Raw genomic sequence first — 20,524 nt, 5'->3', positions numbered from 1 at the left:
CACTTGAAGGGCTTTTTTTTTTTCTTTAAATATGGCAGATAACAAATTGCTGTTAGAACTTCCAAAAGTACAAATATTGAGAAACTACTAAAGTGCTCTTTAAATGTGATTACAGTTGAACAAAACTTCCCCAAAGGGGGAAAGGAGAGACCTGAAGGGGACATGAAATTAAGAGACTTTTTATTTTAGTTCGACCACTTGCTTAGTTGAAGCTGTGACACAGAACTCACAGGGTCAAGTAAGTTTCCTTAAAACCCTTTTTATAATCACGTTTACTATACCCAAAATACCATTCCCAATGTTGTCCATCATGATTAAACATCCACCTGCCCAAGAACAGCCATGTTTGAAACCTTTTTTAAGAGACAATGATTGGGTTCACTGCAAACAGGAACTAATAACAAGAAGCACTCAGACCACAGAGCTGTGCCAAGGCAGCTCGTTCTCTGGGCAGTATTTACTTTTAAAGGAATTTTTGTATTGTTCAATATTCACTTGCTTTTCCTTAAGAAGTTTGTAGTGCAGATGTAAAAGGTAAAAGTGGGATCAGGGGTCAAATGTGACATGATATTTGGATACAAACTATATTGCAATATTTAGAATCCCCATATGCCATTCCCTATATGCCTATATGTTACAAACAACGTACAGTAAAAACAATGGCAGTATGAAATTCTAAATAGATTTAGCCAAGTGGAGGAAGCCTTTCACCTGGGTGGTATCAGAATCTCATTTCTGCTTTTCGTAGATGTGGTTCTGTTGGATTCATCAAGTGATGGCCTCCAGCTCACACTGGAACGGTTCGCAGACGAGTGTGAAGCGGTGGGAATGGGAATCAGCTCCACCAAATCTGAGGCCATGGTCCTTAGCCAGAAAAGGGTGGAGTGCCCACTATGAGTCAGGGATGGGTTCCTGCCCCAAGTGGAGGAGTTCAAGTATCTCGGCGCCCTGTTCACGAGTGACAGGTGAAGGGAGCGGGAGATCGACAGACGGTTTGGTGCTGGGGCTGCAGCGAGGCGGACGCTGCACCGGTCCGTCGTATTGAAGAGAGCTGAGTATAAAAGCGAAGCTCTCAATTTACCAGTTGATCTACATCCCTACCCTCACCTATGGTCACGAGCTGTGGGTGGTGACCGAAAGAACGAGATCATGGAAACAAGGGGAAGAAATGGGCTTCCTCCAAAGGGAGTCTGACCTTTCCCGTATAGATAGGTTGAGAAGTTCAGCCATCCAGGAGAGTAGAGGTGCTGCTCCTCCACATCGAAAGGTTGAGGTGGTTTGGGCATCTGACAAGGATGCCTCCTGGGCACCTCCTGGGGGAGGTGTTCCAGGCATGTGCCACTGGGGAGAGGGAGATGTGGGTTTCCATGCTTAGGCTGCTGACCCCGCAACCCGGGATCTTGCTCTATTCCCACATGAGTGTAATTAGACATCACACAAGCTTTGTACTAGATGGCAGGCGGGTAAAAGGCCATGTGATATCCAATCAGACTGAGTCGAAAACGTATTATTACATGCACATCTGTTTCCTAATGCCTATGAAAGTGCAGTGCAGAAGTGGATCTGTGAAAATGGCTACAGACGCCCGCCTACAAATTTTTCCACATAAAATACCTGATGATGACAGAGGCTTCTCTCTCAGTAATGCGGACACAGTTGCCATGGCAGCCGCTCCATTAATTTGACTGTCTGAGTGCAGCATCCTGACCCTGCAGGCTTCACGCTCAGCGTTGTCCGAGCCCTGGACCAACAGGAAGTAGGCAGCACTCTCACCTTTGACCTCAACATCGGGCACTAAAAGAAAAGAAAAACAGGAGCATTTGTTACTTATATCGACTGATCTCAGAAGTTTTTTTTTTCTTTTTTTAATCTTTCTATTTTGCTTCACTGCAGAACTGAAAAATAACTCACATTTTGTATGACTATTATTTCATCCTAAAGTTTCTTCTTGGTGCATCATTGCCAAAAACTGTTGTTGTTTCAAGCATTATCTTGTATATCTATTCAGCACCACTTCAGAGCCTTCCCAATGGAGAACTTTATAACTCTATTACTCTATAACTCTATTACCTATACCAGTATAGTCCCACTAACCAATGTACTTCCCTGCAGAAGAGACAGCTCTTTTCTGTTGCTGCCAAAGCGACTGTGACACTCCAGTTTTACCTGGTAAAGACTTTGGTCTCCTAGATAGAGATTCTCTCCAGCGCTGGGAGCTGAGTTGGCTGGCTGCAGGCTGTGCAATGGGAGTGATTACACAGGACAGACTGAACAAAGCTCCAACCTAGAGACAGAAATACAGCAGATTGGCATACACACAGTCCCCAACCAAAATCATTAATGATCAATATATATATGATTAATCATGAACATTCTGAATTTGTGATCTTGGAAGAGCTTTAATGTAATGAACAAGCTTCTTTGGTTAGGCGGATCTTTCTGTAGCAGACTTTTGTACATGTAAGAGCACAGCTAAGTTACTCGTACCTTTCCACACAGTGATCGCAGCTGGTTCAACAAAAGTTTAGCTTTCACAGACTTCCCAGACAGGCATCTGTTTGTTATTTGTGAAGGAACAGCACAATATTGAGGCACAAAAGTTATAAAACCACCTTTCAAAGACAGAAAAAAGTCTTAAAACAATTAAATAAAAATGTATATTAATAGCCATGACTGTTTTGGTTTCTGACAGCCAAGCTGTTTGTGTGTGACGCATACTAAAATCTTACCTAATCCTGCAGCTGTTTCATTTGAGGCTGGTGATGGAAGCAAAAGTTCTGATATCCTATTTTTATTTTTAAGCATTCATACAAACACACAGATACAGACACTTTAAAATAAGGATACAGTTCAAACTGGGCGCTGGAGATCAGGAAGCTTGGCAGGTCTGACAGATTAACCAGCTGAACCAAATCTAAAACTGGCGCATAGTAATGAAAGACCTGCAAATGAATCAAGAAAAGAAACAGAAAAGACAACATGATTAAAATAGATCATATTTTTCACAGAGTACAGCCTTCAACACCATTTAAATCAGCGATGTCAAGCTCATTTTACACTGTGGGCCACATACAGCCCACTCTGATGTGAAGTGGGCGAGACCAGAGAAATTACATGATAAACATATAGAAAAGCGACTGGTAGATCATTGCTCAGACTGTCCTGTAATTATACATTTAAAGTATAAAGCTTTCTTTAATTCACAAAAAATGTCCTTGTACTTTGGTGTAATATGACTGGAAATGGGGTGGAGGTCTTTATCAATGGGAAAAGCACCAAAATCTATGAAAATACAGTTAAAAGATCAAAATCTGTCAACTAATTTAAATTTTCCAACGCTGTCCAGTCGTTGCCAGGCCAATTATGGCACCCGGGCCTTATGTTTGACACCTCTGGTTTAACCCATCACATATCCCTCATATAAAAAAAAAAATAAAAATCCTTAAACATTTTCCAAACAAAATTCCCCAAGATTATCATAAACATTAAAAACAACACTAACACCTGACTACTGCCTTTGTTCTATCAATGCCATATTTTGCTAGAAGTGAGGAGGGGCCTCGATACACCTTTAGGTTTTGTCATGATTTAATGTGCAAAGACTGACATTGAACACAATTCTGACGTGACATCTCTTGTTTATGAACCCTGATTGCCAATTCCAGTGAAATTCAGTCTCATCATTTATTGAATGTCAAACTTTTTTAAGTCTAAACTACATGAAGATTTAAATGATCTTGGGTCAAAATTAGAGCTTAAGAAAGCTGGAAACATTTATAAATCCCTTGTTCAGTTCAGTGAAGCCTCTGACTAACGCAGTGACCTGAAGAGAGATTATTAAGACCTCCAATATTCAACTGTCCTCATTATGTTCACTTGAAAGCACACTTTGTAAGAGTTTAAGACTGCACGCTTCAGCAGTCCTAATATGACGTTGAACATCATTCGTATAAATCTGATTTTGTCTGACTGAGCTCTATTGTTCATTAGACAGCTCTGCTCTGAGCTTTAACAGGTTTTCTGTGAAGGCACAGACTCCTTCACTGCCTAACAATGACTAATCATATATTTAGCAACAATTTAGACAAAACATAGAGATACAATCACTGTGACTGAACCCACACCTTTATCAGACGTATGGGAAACTGATCCATGCAAATTCTCAGCTAGGTGCTGCTAAATGTAATGATGTAGCTTTTTCCGCTCTTCAGGGAAAACAAGCAATGCTGTTGAGAAAGGAAGACGCTATCCAACCCACAACTTCTCAACAGCTTCGGAGAAAAACGCCTCATCTGAAGCTTGAGAATATTCAGTCCTTTAAACAGAGACTAGATATGGGTATACCTAGTAGAACCCCCGTGTGTTTGACTTTGTGGTTGGGTGACTGACTTCTAACATTAGAATTTTTTTCCATAAAATATCACTCACCCACTCACTGTATTCACATCAGTAACCACTTTTTCGTATATTCTAACACCCGTGCATAAAGACTGTCAACAAGCAGTTCAAAAGTGGTGGGAGGAGGAAGTATAAGGTTGTTTCCTGACATACGCTGACATCGCATAAACACCTCTTGGATATAAATAAATCTCTCAAATGTTCCTGCTGGTTCAATAAGTTTGTACAACAAAGATATATCAAATCACTAAAGATGAAGAGGTAACAAAAAGCAAAATATCTACTGTAAAACTTTAGTACATTAGCCCTCAACAAGTGTTCCTGCTTGTTTGTTACTGGCAAAAACTCAAAGCAAGTCTCCACCACTTACCAACTTCCACTGCAGGATAAACTGTGTGGGAGCGAACAAAGTCTAAAGGTCTGAATGTTTGAATGCTTTAAAACCCCAAAGACAATGCAATGTGAAGCCCTTTCCCTGTCTTGACAAACAGGGTTGATGCTCTCTTTAAAACGTCACTTAAAGAGATTAAAAGTTGTTGTTTTAATATGCTGTAGGGCAGACGGAAATGCCTGAGAAAATTCACTAATAGCATTTTTCCTGATATACAGTACAGCTCTCTGGATGATACACTTACAGAATAGAAATGGTTTTGGTGCATTTACTTCCATGTTGTTTGAAATGAGTGAAATAGATTTGCAATTACTTAGATTATTGGTGCTCTCTACCCAGAAGCATCCAGAATATACAGCAGGCAAAAAGTCTACCTTTTAGTCTATGATAACAGTAATATTACATTTTGTTCAACAATATTTTTAAAGTTAATTATAATTGCAAAAATATTAATGTTCCACTAAGGGGACTCCCTTTCCATTCAACAACACTTTAAGCGTGTCTTTTTTGACTGTTCATTCAAATGTGTTTTTAATGTTATAGTTTCAGTTACATGAGGGCTGGTATCAAGAAAATGAAAAGTCAATTCTGTGGCCTCCCCCTTCACTGAGTGCTAGTAATTATAATGTCACTTACTCCTGACAGTGAGGAGGTCTAACTAATAGTTTCTGTCTGAACCTAGTTTAGTGTGTGTTTGTCTGAGTACAAGTCGCTGCACAGTCATTTATCCCAGCAGTGTGGCGATGTGATAGTTTTGCTGTCCTCAGAGCTGGTTTTTTTAATTGTGTGCCAAAACAATCACTGCCATCTGCTTCTCTGTATAAAGATCTGATGAAACCCACACACATTCACATACACTCCCTCTCTCATTCTCCATAGACGCATAAATGAGCAGCATGCACAGACAAACTCTCAAACTCTGCTTTAACTGAACAATAGGTGAACACAACAACACACATACTATCTGGTGCCAAACACAAACTCACATAGCAGACAGTGGTTACAGATATTATACATGTATAACACAGAACATGTATTGTAATATTATAATGTTAGGACTCATTAAAACAAGACTATTTTTCTTTAATGAGTAGATCAGAAAACTTTGAAACTGTCTTTACTGCTAATCCAATGAATGTTAAAGGTACTCCGATTGTGTAAGTATAGACATCATCAGCTAATCGATGAGTTTTCATTAGGGATGCACCGATACCGATACTGGTATCGGGTATCGGGGCCGATACTGTAAAATGTGTGTGTACTCATACTCGTAAAAGTTAACCGATACCATGAACCGATACTAACTTATTTCATTAATCAGAGGGTGGCATGTCATTTTTGTTGTAGTTGTTTAGATTGGCCACTAGGGGGACATCCCATGCTAAACAGGCACAGGGTTAGGCGAGTCAGACTGGCAGCTCCAGATAAAAAAGAGAAACTGGAGGCTGCTGTAGCTAGGCTAAACAAAATGTCAGCAGTGTGGACGGGAACAGCCAACTTTAACTCGGGTTTTGGAAAAGCGATGGAAAAATGTCAAGAGAAAATCCACAGGCAGTTAAAATAACAGAGGCTCTGACTCATTTTATCGCTCTGGATGACCAGCCAATGCCAGTCGTGGAAAACATAGGATTCTTCTCAGCATACTCGAGCTGCGATATGAAATTCCCAGCCGCCCACACATAAGGGAGATAATGGTGCCAAAGCTTTCTAAAGAGGTAAAGACAAGCAGTGTGTGCGCGATGTCAGTCCTCGGTTTAACGGCACAGTGGGCTGATGATCCACGGGCAGATGGGGAGTTCGTTCGTCAATGCCAAATACTTTCATTATTTTGTTTGTTTGTTTGTTTACAATATGGACACTCTGCAACAATTTAAAAGTTTATTTTATTCTCAAACCTAATTTGTATTTATTTTATTCCAAACAGAAGCGTTTATTTATTATTCTGAAAGCTCGAGACAGTGCCAATAGTTCAGTGGTATTTTGTTAAATTACAATGTGGAGGCTCTGCAATAATTTAACAGAAGTGCTTATTTTTCACTTGAAATTTTTTTGTGGTCATTTTTATTAAGATATTATTTATTATCGGCAGAGAATAAAATAAAACCTGTCCTCCAATTCATTGCATTTGTGTGTGAGTGTGAGTGTGTGTGTGAGTGTGAGTGTGTGTGTGTGTGTGTGTGAGTGTGAGTGAGTGATTGTGTGTGTGTGTGTGTGTGGTAGAAGTATCGGTTTTTGAACTCTGTATCGGCAAGTACTCAGATCCAAGTATCAGTATTGTATCGGTTTGAAAAAATTGGTATCGTTGCATCCCTAGTTTTCATTATTGCATTTATTAATCTACATAAGAAAACTCACAACAAAGCTTTACAATGTAATATAATACCATCATGTCTAGTACAGAATACACTGTCTGTAAATGTGGTTCTTTAAACTATAGACAACAAGTAGCAGAACACACACTTGGCCAAAGCCACAACCTCAGATTCTAAATGTTAGTGAAAGTTCATCACATTACAGTTCTGCTCTTAGAGATAAATAAAACGCTAAAAGGCACAACTGGTGTTGGTGGCTGATGCACTGGCACAAATCCCCTGTAAATGCAAGTTGTATAACACATAATTCCCAGGTCTTAGTAGATCTTAATAGGGTATGAGCCTCAGTGACTTTATTCACCATATCAATTTAAAGGCAAATGGCTGAGTAAGAACCAGGAATAAGAAATAAAAAAACCATCATAGATATAAACCACTGAGAATACTGCCACTTTCTGTGATTGCCATTATTATAATAAGAACTAGAGTTGGACATTCCTTTATGACCAAAAGGTTTTAGGACTAATATACTCCTCAACTCGATAACATGTTAGCTTTTATCTTATATAGTAAGTAAGTACACTTTATTTATTAAGCGCTTTTCACAGACAGACAATCACAAAGCGCTGTACACAAATATTAAAATAAACAATTAAATCAATAGACATTATATACAATGTAAAAGATTAAATGTAAATAATGTAAAAAATATAAAATATGTAGATCAACAAAAGGCTTGTTTGAACAGAAGAGTTTTTAACTGTTTTTTAAAAGAATCCACAGAGTCAATCAAACGTAATTGTAGTGGATTACGCCATGAAAATGACACTGAAAGCTGAGTTCCTAGAGTAATTAACCAGATGAGCTATTAAATATTACATATACATCCAGAAAATCTTTAGACATGTTTTATGTTGTCTTATGTTTTATGTTTTCTTCCCACAAGGCCCGGCTGTTTGTAAGTGCAACATCAGAAATGCTTTTATTTCTCCACTATTCTCTTGTGATGAAGTACATGACAGATCTTGGGATACAGGTTCCAGTTCAGATCAGTTTATGTGCAATAATGGACTCCAAAGTACTTTTTTGGTATAAGTAGGAAGCTTCAAACACACCTGTTCTTACCACGAAATTGGGTAGATTAATGTAACTATGATAAATTGTTGTTTTCTAAACTCGTCTGAGAGGTTTAGTAGATTCATCTGTGGTATCAATTTGTTAATCCAAGATAACTCTGTTTTCAAGTTATTGCATTGAAAAGATTTTCGGAAAACTTGTCGGCCAAGAGTTTTTGTAGACATACAGTTAGGTCCATATATATTTGGACACTGACAAGTTTTTTTGTTTTTGTTTTTACCTCTTTATTGAAACATATTCCAATTATGGACATGGACATAATGTGTAGACTCTCAGCGTTTATTTGAGGGTATCCACATTACAAATGGATGAAGGGCTTAGTTCCTTAAGATGTGCCACCCTCTCTTTACAAGAGACCGAATGAAATTGGACAGTTGACTAAAAGGCTATTTCATGGGCAGATGTGGGCAATTCCTTCATTGTGTCATTATCAATTAATCAGATAAAATGCCGGGAGTTGATTTGAGGTGTGGTGGAAGGCTTTGCTGCGAACAGACAACATGCAGTAGAAGGAGCAGGTGAAACAAGCCATCCGTAAACTGCACAAACAGAGTGAACAACACTCTCCAGGAGGTAGGCGTGCCCATATCCTAGTCTAGCATAAAGAGAAGACTGCATAAAAGTAAATATAGAGGTTTCATTGCAAGTTGCAAGCCACTCATAAGTCTCAAGAATAGAAACGTTAGATTGGACATTGCTAAAAGAAAAAACGTCTAAAAATGCCGTCACAGTTCTGGAAAAAAATTCTTGGACAGGCGAAACCAAGATCAACCTCTACCAGAAAATTATTGCTCTTTGACTATGACCTTGTCCTTGAGGTCGGGGTCACTGAGAATCAAACTCATCCGTGATATTTGGCTGATACACAGGCTGGCATGAATTTTATTAGCTTCACAAATATGGTCATAACCAAGACTACCTACCTAAATTAAAAAGGTATACTACACTGGATTCCACATTAAATAAACATATGTAAATATTTATTTGAAAAAAGTTACTCCTATCAACATCCCTTATAATCATCCCTTCTGCTGATATCCTACTCTCTGCCTGCATTTTCCTCTTTTCTTATTATTTTGCAGAGTTTCTGACAAGTCTACAACCTTTGGCCGGTGAGTGTGCAGCCCCCAGCTATTTAAAGCAGGATCATCACAGTGGGTCTTTCCAAGCAGACCAGGAATGTCTAAACCAAATGGCAATCCATTAGATAGTTCTGGAGATTTTTACCATCACAGTGTGCTGCGTGCTGCTAATGAGGCTAAAAAATGCCAAAAGATTCCCAGTTTTATTTTCTATATATGACTGTATATGAAAAACAAGTCTAAGCTTTTTGTCATTTGTGATAACAGTGAGCTGGAAGCAGACGTTGTATAGAGCCTGCAGTTTATACATGTGGCTTATTAATATTTACTGATAATATTGTTAATAACAATAGCATATTAATAAAATTAAGAGTTCTGTAAACACTGAGTTAAATATATTGTCAGAGAACACAAACATGATATTTATGTGAATACCAGTTTAAGGTTTTGCCATGAACTCATATCTGTCATGTACAATCAACAGTTCTGACACACAGACATTAACTGAGGCTAGACTCAGAGTGGACGGAGACATCAAGATGAGCTGACAGCTCAGTAACTGCTTCTCAGTTCCGGAGAGTGAGTGCCGAGTGATATAACTCCATTAAAAATACTCTACAAAAAATCCGACTGCAAAGCAGGAAAAAGATTTCCCATGGAAGAAGCCTTCACCACTGGCCTGCCTCGATGAGATGATAAATCTTTATTTCTGTGTCATTTTCTAGTGGCAAGGTCATAACATACATAAAAGGTTGGCAATAATTTGGCTTAGAAAATACATTTGATTTATCTGACTGATGGATCATCTGTCACAGGTTGCACAGTGTGAATAAAGGGCAACCAGGACGTGACGCTTCTCATTTGGAAATAGACAGCGGGGGGTTCGTTCTACTGGACAGCTTGAAAGCAAGACTGGCTCTACAGTAATACAAACTGGGCTATTATCTGCTCTGCCAAAACTTTACCCTGAAGTTTGCACAAACACACACAGAGTCTTTTCTCAAGCTGCATTACAATTCTCAATATAAGACGTTCTCACTGACAAAGTTTGGATCAAGTGCACACCCTACAGCACTCTGGTGGAAGACTGCTGCTGTGAGCAGCTGCTCGCAAGCTGGGCACTAAATCTTTGTTGGAGGACACAACAAGGACTAATTTGACTTTCTGGAAAACAAAGTCAGAGAAAATAGTTAACTGATTACTGAGCTGGCTGTCAAAAACTTGAGCACCAAAGGACAGCCTTGTTTTGATTAACTGTGAACTGCTTCCAAAGTTTGGTTTGAGGTCATCTCAAGTTCAATTCAACAAAAGCTCCAATGAAACTTAGGAGTCAGAGCTCACCTCAGACTGCAGTTTGTGGTCAGTGGTCATGTGTGGAGCTTCCAAAAGACCAGACTCTGATATCTGATGCAGAGAAAAACCATCAAAGCGGAGTTCTGACACACACTGAGGAGAAAGATAATACATGACACAATCAGTGTATATGCAGTTAGAAACATTTGTACAACCTAGAACAGAGAAATGCAAACTGTTTGACATCAGTGCATTTTAATAAATCCTACAGCTTCAGTGTTTGTCCGAATAATATCTCAAAAATAACTCTGCATAGCTGTGCCCTTTGGAGTTACGTGTACACAAACACATATAGAGACATCATAACTGTATCAAATGGGAGTAAAATGGTGTTGGCTGCTCTCAGAGAAGGGTTTATTCTTTTGGGAATTTTCCTTTGTTTGGCTTCTCCAAACCTTGAAGCTTTTACTGAGTGTCTCTAGAACTCACTCGTTCAGAGGGCAGCAACTCAGAAAAGGTCACTTTAGTGAAGGAGACGCTGCGAGCCTGCCTTACAGCACCATACTTGGAGCACATTGGTTGATAATCTAACATACGGTGTCTATACACTTTACTGTTAGGGTCACAGACTGTACACAAAAGATAGTCAAAGCTTCCTGGTCTTAAAAGTGAGGGCAATGCAGAAGTGCCCCAAACCTGCACTCTTTCTAAGTCCTCTGGTTTCAATTTAAAAAATTAAAAAATTAAAAATTGAAAGTCTGGGTGTATAAAAGGTTATGGGACTTCCAGTCCTTTACACAGTCCTAGAGATTGTTCTGTGATCGCCTTAGCAAAGTTATTCATTTAATTGTTTATTCCATGACTGTTTGGCCAGTGGTTCCTGCTGTATGATTCTGGATGAAATCAGTTGGTGCCCCCAAAAAAAATGTCCTTGGGATTGCAAATGTCCTTGGTTGCCCACAGGAAATAGAGAACAGTCACCTCTAAACAGAGTTTTCCCAACATTAAGGTCCAAACTGAAAAACATACAGTAATGAAAAAATAGAAACTAAAAAATACAGTTTAGTTCTTAAAAAAAATTTCCTATCTCAGAAATACCAGACTTGTGCCTGTCACCAACACTGCACCTTCATTTTATAACATTAAAAAAAAATAAAAAATAAAAAAATCCCACACATACTAAAACACAAAGACACTACTTTGAGCCGTTTCAAGACAGCTAAGATCTATATTTTCAGCCGATCAGCGTTTAAAATCATAAAATAAGACCTGAAAGTCTCACCCAGATTTCCAAATAAAAAAAAAACACCATCAGTACGAGACATGCAAGGAAACCTCACAGTGAAACAGATTGCTGATTCTCCCCAGAGGGCCATGAAAGAACAGCACAAAATTGGCAAATTCGGTCCAGAGAAAAGAAAACTACTGCACCTGCCAGAGTTTTCACTTAAAGACAAAAAAAAAAACAAGTGTGCCTGAAGTAATCTCCAGAGTAGGAGCAAAAAAAAAATGCTGTCACATCACCTCAGCCTGGTTACTTTGACGCCAAAACAGTTACTTTGTAGGAAAGCAGGAAATGCATGGAAACAAGCAAATATAAGGACACCTAAGCACCACATCCACATGACTGTAAAACCCTTGTTTCAGAATAATTAGCATCAATGCGATGCTACAATAACCTTCACTCTTTAAAATGCTATTCATGAGATTATTGGCCCAGACTGGAGGAACCTGTTCTATTTCACAAAAGCACTGCAGAGTTGTTCAAATTGATGTTGAAGTTCTTCCCCATCGAATCTCAGTCTGCTTTCTTTCTAATGGCCAGCTAGTCGCTTCTTTATACACTTTATATCACTCAATTTATGACCTCCATAAACACTTTGCTGATGTGTTTATGGTCTCAGCTGCTACTTTCAAGTCTTTCTGAAACAACATGATGTTCAGTTAAATGACAGGTGCAGTTAAAAAGTCAAAAGGATCATAAAGCAAGGTGTGCATTATGGTGGGCCTACCTTGTGAGTAGCAAGTGGCTACCGTATGAGCATGACAAGAAGAAGGGAAAACTGGCAAGAATATGACAGCCAAAAGAAACTTGATAAACTGCACCATAAAGCTATAATTTATGTTTATTAATTCATTATTTCCAGCGATCTTCTTTAACACTTGGCTTCAATAAGCTTCATGACCCAGTAAAATTAAAAAAAAAAAAAAAACTTGATAGGAGGGGGGTTTAATGGGTCAAAGTGGGCCAAGCTGGGCTGAACTGATACCAGCTAGTTCAGCTCTGCCAGGTCAATGCCAGTAGGACGGTGCCTTTTCCCATGACCCTTTAATGACCTCCAGTAATTTTCCAGATTCATTCAGCATGACGTGAGGCAGAGATGTTTTGCATTTGTGCAGAGCAGGGATAGTGGATGTATTGGACAAAGGATGCTGGAGACGGAGCTGTCCAGCAGAAAGAAAGAGGAAGCCCTCAGAGGAGGTTCGTGGATGTTGTGAAGGAGGACATATAGAGGTTTGATGTGACAGAGGAGGATGTGTTTGTAATAAAAAGCCCAGGACAAGCAAGCTGGAAAGTTCAAAAGGACACGGCTTTTTCTCCGGCCCACAACAGTATTTGTCCAGAAATTGCAAACACAGACACACAAAGTCTCACATACACAGTGGTTAAAACAAAAGATGCTCATTCCCTCAACAGCCTGTACCTACCAAACAGCTTTCTTTTCCTTCATTGCTCCTTTGAAACCATCAATTACACCCACATTGCTAGGTTTGGAACAATTACATCCAAGCAAGTGTATACAGACACAAGACTTCACAGTCCTCTCTTTGGTAAGCAAAACAGCATCCACAGACACACTTTCCCAGAGGTCTCCACTTTCCTGTAACTGACAAACAGCTGAGGTTTACAGCATCCACAAAATCTTTATTAAAATCCTCCGTCTCAATAGTAAGCTGGCCCTTTTGGCCCTTTTGGACCATCACAGTTATAAAGACCTGCTATGCAGCTGCTGCAGTAAAAATTACAATGTTTTTTGTTTGGGGAGGTTTTTTTAACCAAAAACTTGTATTACTGGGGAGTTTATGGAATATGTGATGTAAATTAAAGTTAAAATTTTTGCTCATATCCATTTCCGTCTCAAACTTTGATCACCAAGCGAGAATTGTGACCAATTTTTTTGGAGCTGTGTTTTGTTAAATAGCTTCAGCAGTTTCACTTTTCCAAATTCTGACCGTGGTGAGGCAGTGTCCTGCAATTTCAAGAAGTTGATAATAACAGCAATTTGATATTTATTCAGTGATTGGATAGATCTCCGACTCTGTTTCTTCAGTTCTTTTGTTTAAAATATTCAGCTCATTCACACAACTGTCCTGTGCACATCTGAGTACATCACTGGTCTGAAAATGTGCACCATCTCCAGAAGTTATCCCAGCAACCCTTACCTTCTTCTCTCTGATAAGCAGGCTTCCCCTCCACATTTCTTTGGAGTCAATACAGCTGTCCAAGTCAGCCAGCTTGACCAAAGCGGCGCTGATGGAGGACGCCATTTTCTGCCATCTGAATGAAGAAAACAAGAATCGCTTGATGAGCCCGAGTAACTTTTATTCTCTGTTAGACAGCGATATGCAAGCGCATGTGTCAGGTTTTCTTATTGCCTACAACAGTTCTGCAAATGTTAATCGTACATTCACGTTATACCAATAAGCCACATTTAAGATGTCTAGTTCTTATCAGGTAGGTGGTGTTTTGATGCCTTATGTTGGGGGGTGAAAAAGGTCATTCTGGCATCTCCTGAGATTATCTGTCTTCATTTGCCAAAATTAATTTGTTGTTTTTATCGTTAAGAGTGCTTCTGCAGAAATGTTCATCCATGTGTATCCATCCATTACTTCAAGTCAGCACCTTCTCTTATTTATCCATCTAACTCCCCCTAGTGGTGAGCTAGGAGGATTTCACTAATAATGGGTTCGTGTACATTCCCAGTCATCCAAGTCATGGTTGTCTTAAGAGCTTAAAAATGAAGGAAAAAATGGACTTCCTTAAGTCACTGGAAACCCTCTCGTGCATACTCATCGACTCCCATCACCCACTGAAACACAAACTTGGGTTGAACAGGACCCTACGCCACACCCTACCAACGTGCCCTCTAAGGCACAGATGGAAAGAGAAGGAAGACACATGTAAATAAAGCTCTTAAAACATGTGGTTGTCCCAACTGGGCCTTCATCAAATTACCAAAGATACACAGGAAAGAGGATCAGACATCAACTAGGGAGAAAGGCGATGACTGATGGAACAACATTGTCATCCCTTATGTACCAAGTTTATTAGAGGAAACAGGAGAATGTTCTCCAACCGCAGCATCTCAGTGCACTTCAGTCCCAGCCACACTTAGACAAAACCTGGTTCATCCCAAGGAAAAAACTCAAACACTGAGTGTCTGAGTGCACGCTGTGCTGTGCAGTGAGGAGCACTCAGACCTCTACATTAGAAAACCAAAACAGCCACTCCGCAAACACATGGCACAACACAGGAGAGTCACCTCGACGGTACATCTGCAGCTAAAAGATCAATGTCACTCTTTGGATGATGCCAATGTTCACATACTGGATCGGGAAGACCAACGGTTTGGGAGGAGTGAAAGAGGCCATCAGCTGTCTGCCACCTACAATCCACTCACACCTCACTTTAGGTGACCTCAACAAGTCACATGATAAGATGGGCCATGTACTCACACTGATTTCACCTTTAACCCCAAGTAATGATAATGACCTACACCTTTTTTCACACCTTGGCTCGTGGAATGACACACATAATCAACAGTGGGCCCAACGACCTCCTCCTAAGGGGAAAGCCCATACTAGGGATTAAGGCTACGTCCACACTAATGTGTTTTTGTTTGAAAACGCATCGTTTTCTCTCCGTTTTGGCCTCCTGTCCACACTGAGACGGCGTTTTCCCCAAAAGAAAACGCAGCGTTTGGAAAACGCTCTCAAAAACGAATACATTTGAAGATGGTGCTTTCGCGTCGCAGTGTGGACAGCGAAAACGGAGACTTTCGAGAACAATGACGCATTTTAGTCATGTGATGCAGTCATGTGACCAATTAAACAATGATAGCGGAGGGCATTATACAGCAGTTGTTTTGTTTGCTCTCAATTTTGACAGCACTATTAAAGATTAATATCAGTTTGCACATGCTCCAGAGAGCTTTTCTTCAAATTCTTTAATTCTCACTCGCTTTTGCAAGTTTGTACTTTTGTGTTAATCGCAACAACAACTCCATCTCATTGTTAGTCCATTCGACATTTTGCCGACACGTTTTAATGAGCCGGAAAGTAAATAAACGCCAGACAGAAATGAGGCAGGCCGAATCTTCTTGCGTTTCACGCATGCGCAATACTGGAACGTAAGCGTTTTCGGCCGTTTTCATGTGGAAAATGACTTGTGTGGACATGGAGCGTTTTCAGACGAAAACGCCGTTTTCAAATCTATCCGGGCTAGTGTGGCTGTAGCCTAAATCCCTGGGACTCTCCACCTTTTGTTTTTAGAACTGAAGAAGCCTCTTGGATGAGAGGTGAAACTTTTCTTTTTTTCAGCATCACAAATAGCACTATTTGAAAAGTTTCCTACAGTAAAAACAAGGCTGATTTCAAAGTTACAAAATAAAATCTAATAATTAAAGGACTTTACAAAAAAGCCCCTTTTTCATAGGTTGTATTGCTGTTAAAGAGTTTAAGTGAAGGCCTATTTGGCATTCTTCAGTAAGAGGGAATAGAGTGTAGGGCTGGGTATCGTCACTGATTTCTAGAATCGATTCGATTCTGATTCACAAGGTCCCGGAAGGATTCGATCCACGATTCGATTCGATTCAATTCGATTTGTATCTGGGAAATTTTGCCTCAGACAGTCAGAAATATTCTAATTAAGATCAGTACATTTACATATTTTTGTATCTATAAAAAGGAAGCTGACACTCGCAAGACTTTATCAAAGGTTTAAGCATCACAGCAGATGCCTTTGTGTGTACTAGCTGAAGATAAAACACAGAAAAACATGAAGGTGATTTTCCTGGCCTGGGATTTTATAAAAATATTTTGCAGTACATCAAAAACGAAAGAAAACCATTAATCAACATATGAACATTGCCTCTGAAGTTACAGCGGTTTGATTAGAGACACAGCTAAGTGTTTTGCATTTTGCATAATTTTAAAAAGTTTAAATTTGTTCAGAAGCCCATTGAACAGCAGAAATTAGGTTTTCTTTTCAGAAGTATGTAAAAGAAAAAAAAAACAGCAACAGCGCTGTAAACAACAGTAGACTTGTGCGTAACAAGCAAGTGAATTATGCAGAAAACAGATTTTTAGACGGGAAACTGTTCTTGAAGTACAGAGAGAACGAGAGAGAGAGAGAGAGAGAGCTGTTCACGACATGTGATTTTATCGTGTTGGAAGCAAAACAGCAAAAGTAAGAGGGAACCCACGACGATGTTTATGTGAAGCGCAGTTTGGATCTTCTTTTACTGCTGGTTCGGTCAATATTGTTTGGAGAGATAAAACTAACAGCTTTAGAATCAGCACAAAAAGGGCGTAAACACAAAGCGCGGACCCCCGAAACATCAGAATCAGCGAGCTGTCGGCTTTCAGCCCCGACCGTGTTTGTGTCGTCAGGTGAGAAAGACGACATCTTACTGATTCTGATCCGTCGGCGGGTCCGCGCTTTGTGTTTACATTTATGTGCAGAATCCATGTTCCTGCTCTCATTCACTGTTTTAGCTGTTTGGTGGTTGTTGAAATTTTGTGAGGTTTCACCTGAGATTCTGGCATTTCGGGCAAAATAAATTTACATTAAAAAATCGATTCAGGATTTTAATGAATCGATATCACATTATCCAAGCTAGAATCGATTTTAATCGATAAATCGATTATCAAAGCCCACCCCTAATAGAGTGTAATGCATGGGTACTTTTCATCTTCTCACCCAGGTGTGTGCTGTGTGATGACACTGATCTTTGCAGCATGCCAGGAGGACATGTGTTTGACAGCTCCCAGCAGAGGCAGGAGGTCTTTAACAGGAGGGGACTGCTCAGCAGAGCCCAGCACCAGAACATCCAGCAAGGCTTTACCTGATTGAAAAACATAGGAAACAAAAGGACACCGTGTTTCCTTCTTTTATTTATTTATTTTTTCTTTTTACACATCCATCTCTTGGTAGGACGTATCAAGGCAAGTCGTGAGCTTTTAAAAAGTAGGCAGAATCGCTTGTTATCAAAACCAAATTTCAAGAATTGTAGTGACTCTGGCTCCTCAGGGTAACTAAAGTTAGAGGGTAACTGTTTCTGAACACCTGTGGACACTATGTGCCAAAAAACCTTCTCTTAAAAAAAACAAACTAAAAAGAAAACACTTAACGAGGGAGATTTGCAAAGACGTCAGAGCATTGGTGAACACAGATTTATGCAGTACAGCAGGCAAACTTTTCCACAAGGTTGCAGCAGGCGGATTTTCAGAATCTAACTGCTTAAAATTCGACAGCACTCTTTTAAGAAGAAGTTTTAATTCCTTGATTTGGCTAAGACATAATCGCCCCATGAGAAATTATTTTGTGCAGCAAACTTCTTGTTCTTTTTTCCCACGAGTAAAACAAGCCAATCATCGTTCTTCTTCTTAATGCAGAATGGAAGAAACTGAAGTGGCGAACTGCGCCCTAAAGGCGAAAGATATATAAGTATAGAAAGTAACCAATGTAAACTGGATAACAGTACCTGGAGGTGGAAGCTTGTCTGACAGCACATGCAGTCCCTCTGCAGCCTCCTCCATCAGCCTGTTAAAAGTTGAGAACAGATGAGCTGACATGTCACTGTCACGCAGATTCTTGAATGGACAGATGGAGCAAATCCTTGTTACGGACAATAACTGCAGACATTATCATTATTATCATCTCACTCTGTCAGTGTCAGCTCATCAGCCTTTTGGTCCGGTGCCTCCTGGTTCTTCAGAGAACCCAAACAAGCTTCCAAAGAAGTGGGTTTCTCCTCCTCACCATCACATCTGTGAAGGCTCAACTCTTCCCATTTAGAGGTGCAAAACTGCCAAACAAGAGACAATTACTAAACTAAATACAGAATTCTTTATTTGCAACTTAACAGTTTGAAAGGTAAGATTCTGCATTGTTTCCTTGTCAAATGTGTGTCAATGTGGTTAAGTATTAAGCATGAAGTGCTTCTGCAGTTTTAATAAAGGCATTCTGTACCAATTCCTAACTTGCCAAGATGAATAAAACTGTTGTAAAGCTGATATTGTATTTAATAAGTAAGAAGTAAGGAAGGAAATGGCACAATAGCTACGTTGCTGCAGACGTTGACAACTTGTGACAATTTAAAGCATCACACATAAAAAAAAAGCTGTATATACAGGCACCATATCTATGCTCTTGAATCTTCCAAGTGTCTCACCTGTGCGGCTCCGTGACAAGCCTGAACAGCAAAGTACCACCTCCGAGCTGACGGGCTGCCACTGAGAGAACAAGCTGGGAAAACATGCAGTGAGAAAGATGTAAGGAAAGGAAATAACTTGTTTTTGCCACAGGATTTCTGCCAGGCTGAGGTCTGAACTTTGATTGAACCACTGCAACATCTTGATTCTTTTCTTTTTCAGCCATTCTGAGGAAGCAGATTTGATGCTGTGCCTGGGATCATTGTCCTGTTGCATTAGCCAATTTGAGCCAAACTTCAGCTGTCAGATAGATGGATTCACATTTGACTCTAGAATACTTTGCTATACAGAAGCTCTGACAATGCAACAGTGTCTTACATAAACTGTTTGCTTTGTATATGTTTTATTTTGCAAACTACTACTTCTTTTGAGCTTTATCTTATTGTCGCCTCATGTATTCGTAAATAGGTTTAAACGGTGTTCCTTTATGACTGATTTGATGACCAATTTAGCATCTGGCCAAGAAATGACCACTGAAAATTGAACATTTACAGTGATGCTGATTAGTGATTAATGTGCAGTATCTAGAACCAATAGATAGATAGATAGTTGCTCTAAGTTATCTATCTGTTACTGTACCTGGAAACACAGAAACCTCTGACTCCTGAGTGGAGATGTCCACAAGTCTGCCATATATCTGCTTTAGTGGCTCCAAACCTGCGATCAGTGAAAACTGAGCTGTCAGGATTCATCACAAGCAGATTTCTGATTTATTTAAGACTGAAAAGAACAACAAGTAGCAAATCAAATTTGTTAAAAGCTGCTAGCATAGTTCACTCTTCAAATTCTTCAAATCACCATCGTGATTACAAACAAAATGTGAAACACAAACGTATACGAACAAAGGTTAACAAAGTCAGGACGATATTAAGAGCTCAGCCAGAAGAAGTTTACAGTTACAAAGCTAACACGGGCTAAGTCTGCACACTTTTAAGGTACTGGCGGAGGAAGTATTACATGTTTCCAAGTTAAATGAAAACTTACATTTAAAACCATCCGGCGACTCGTCATCAGTTCGGCAAAAAGATATAACTAAAACATACCGGTCCATCTCCAGTAAATATTAGTAAATATGGGAGTGCTGTTTGTTTATTGGGCTCTTTCGGTTAATAGAAAAACACTCGCGCACTCTCAAATTTCCCACCAGATCATCTTCTTCTGCGCAAACTAACATGCACTGTTAGCACTCAAAAGGCTCTTCACCGCCATCTATTGGACTGAGACGGAACTACATCATTTGTATTAGAGCCGTTCTAGGTAAATTAATAATATTTAATGCGGTTCAGCGACAAATAAATGTGCGAATAAATCACACATGAATCAGTTTGCATGGTACTATTTTTATTTTAGAATGGTATCTGTGGTTTTAACTTCCACCTTCTTCTCACCTGGTGTTTACTGGGAAGTCTACTTTG

The 20,524-nt window shown here is 39.6% G+C and overlaps 1 protein-coding gene across 1 annotated transcript in view; it reads right to left on the bottom strand.

The window, feature by feature from the left end:
* mtbp (MDM2 binding protein) overlaps window positions 1-20,251 on the bottom strand; it is a 33,648-nt gene extending 13,397 nt beyond the window's left edge. The window contains exons 1-12 of the mRNA XM_087848011.1: window positions 20,094-20,251; window positions 19,689-19,766; window positions 19,070-19,143; window positions 18,561-18,703; window positions 18,380-18,438; window positions 17,596-17,740; window positions 14,058-14,172; window positions 10,662-10,766; window positions 2,848-2,942; window positions 2,488-2,554; window positions 2,167-2,284; window positions 1,615-1,794 (exon numbers count right to left, since the gene is read on the bottom strand). Of these exons, the coding sequence (XP_087704137.1) occupies window positions 1,615-1,794; window positions 2,167-2,284; window positions 2,488-2,554; window positions 2,848-2,942; window positions 10,662-10,766; window positions 14,058-14,172; window positions 17,596-17,740; window positions 18,380-18,438; window positions 18,561-18,703; window positions 19,070-19,143; window positions 19,689-19,766; window positions 20,094-20,160 (1,246 nt within the window). The 5' untranslated portion in view covers window positions 20,161-20,251. The remainder of the gene's footprint in view (window positions 1-1,614; window positions 1,795-2,166; window positions 2,285-2,487; window positions 2,555-2,847; window positions 2,943-10,661; window positions 10,767-14,057; window positions 14,173-17,595; window positions 17,741-18,379; window positions 18,439-18,560; window positions 18,704-19,069; window positions 19,144-19,688; window positions 19,767-20,093) is intronic.
* Between the last annotated feature and the right edge of the window lie 273 nt (window positions 20,252-20,524).

This window comes from Neolamprologus brichardi, chromosome 11, assembly GCF_056152115.1.
Source record: "Neolamprologus brichardi isolate AB-2024 chromosome 11, ASM5615211v1, whole genome shotgun sequence".
In the NCBI taxonomy this organism is placed as follows: domain Eukaryota; kingdom Metazoa; phylum Chordata; class Actinopteri; order Cichliformes; family Cichlidae; genus Neolamprologus; species Neolamprologus brichardi.
Note: the sequence above shows the minus strand (reverse complement) of the source record. Positions and strands in the feature narration are given on the sequence as shown.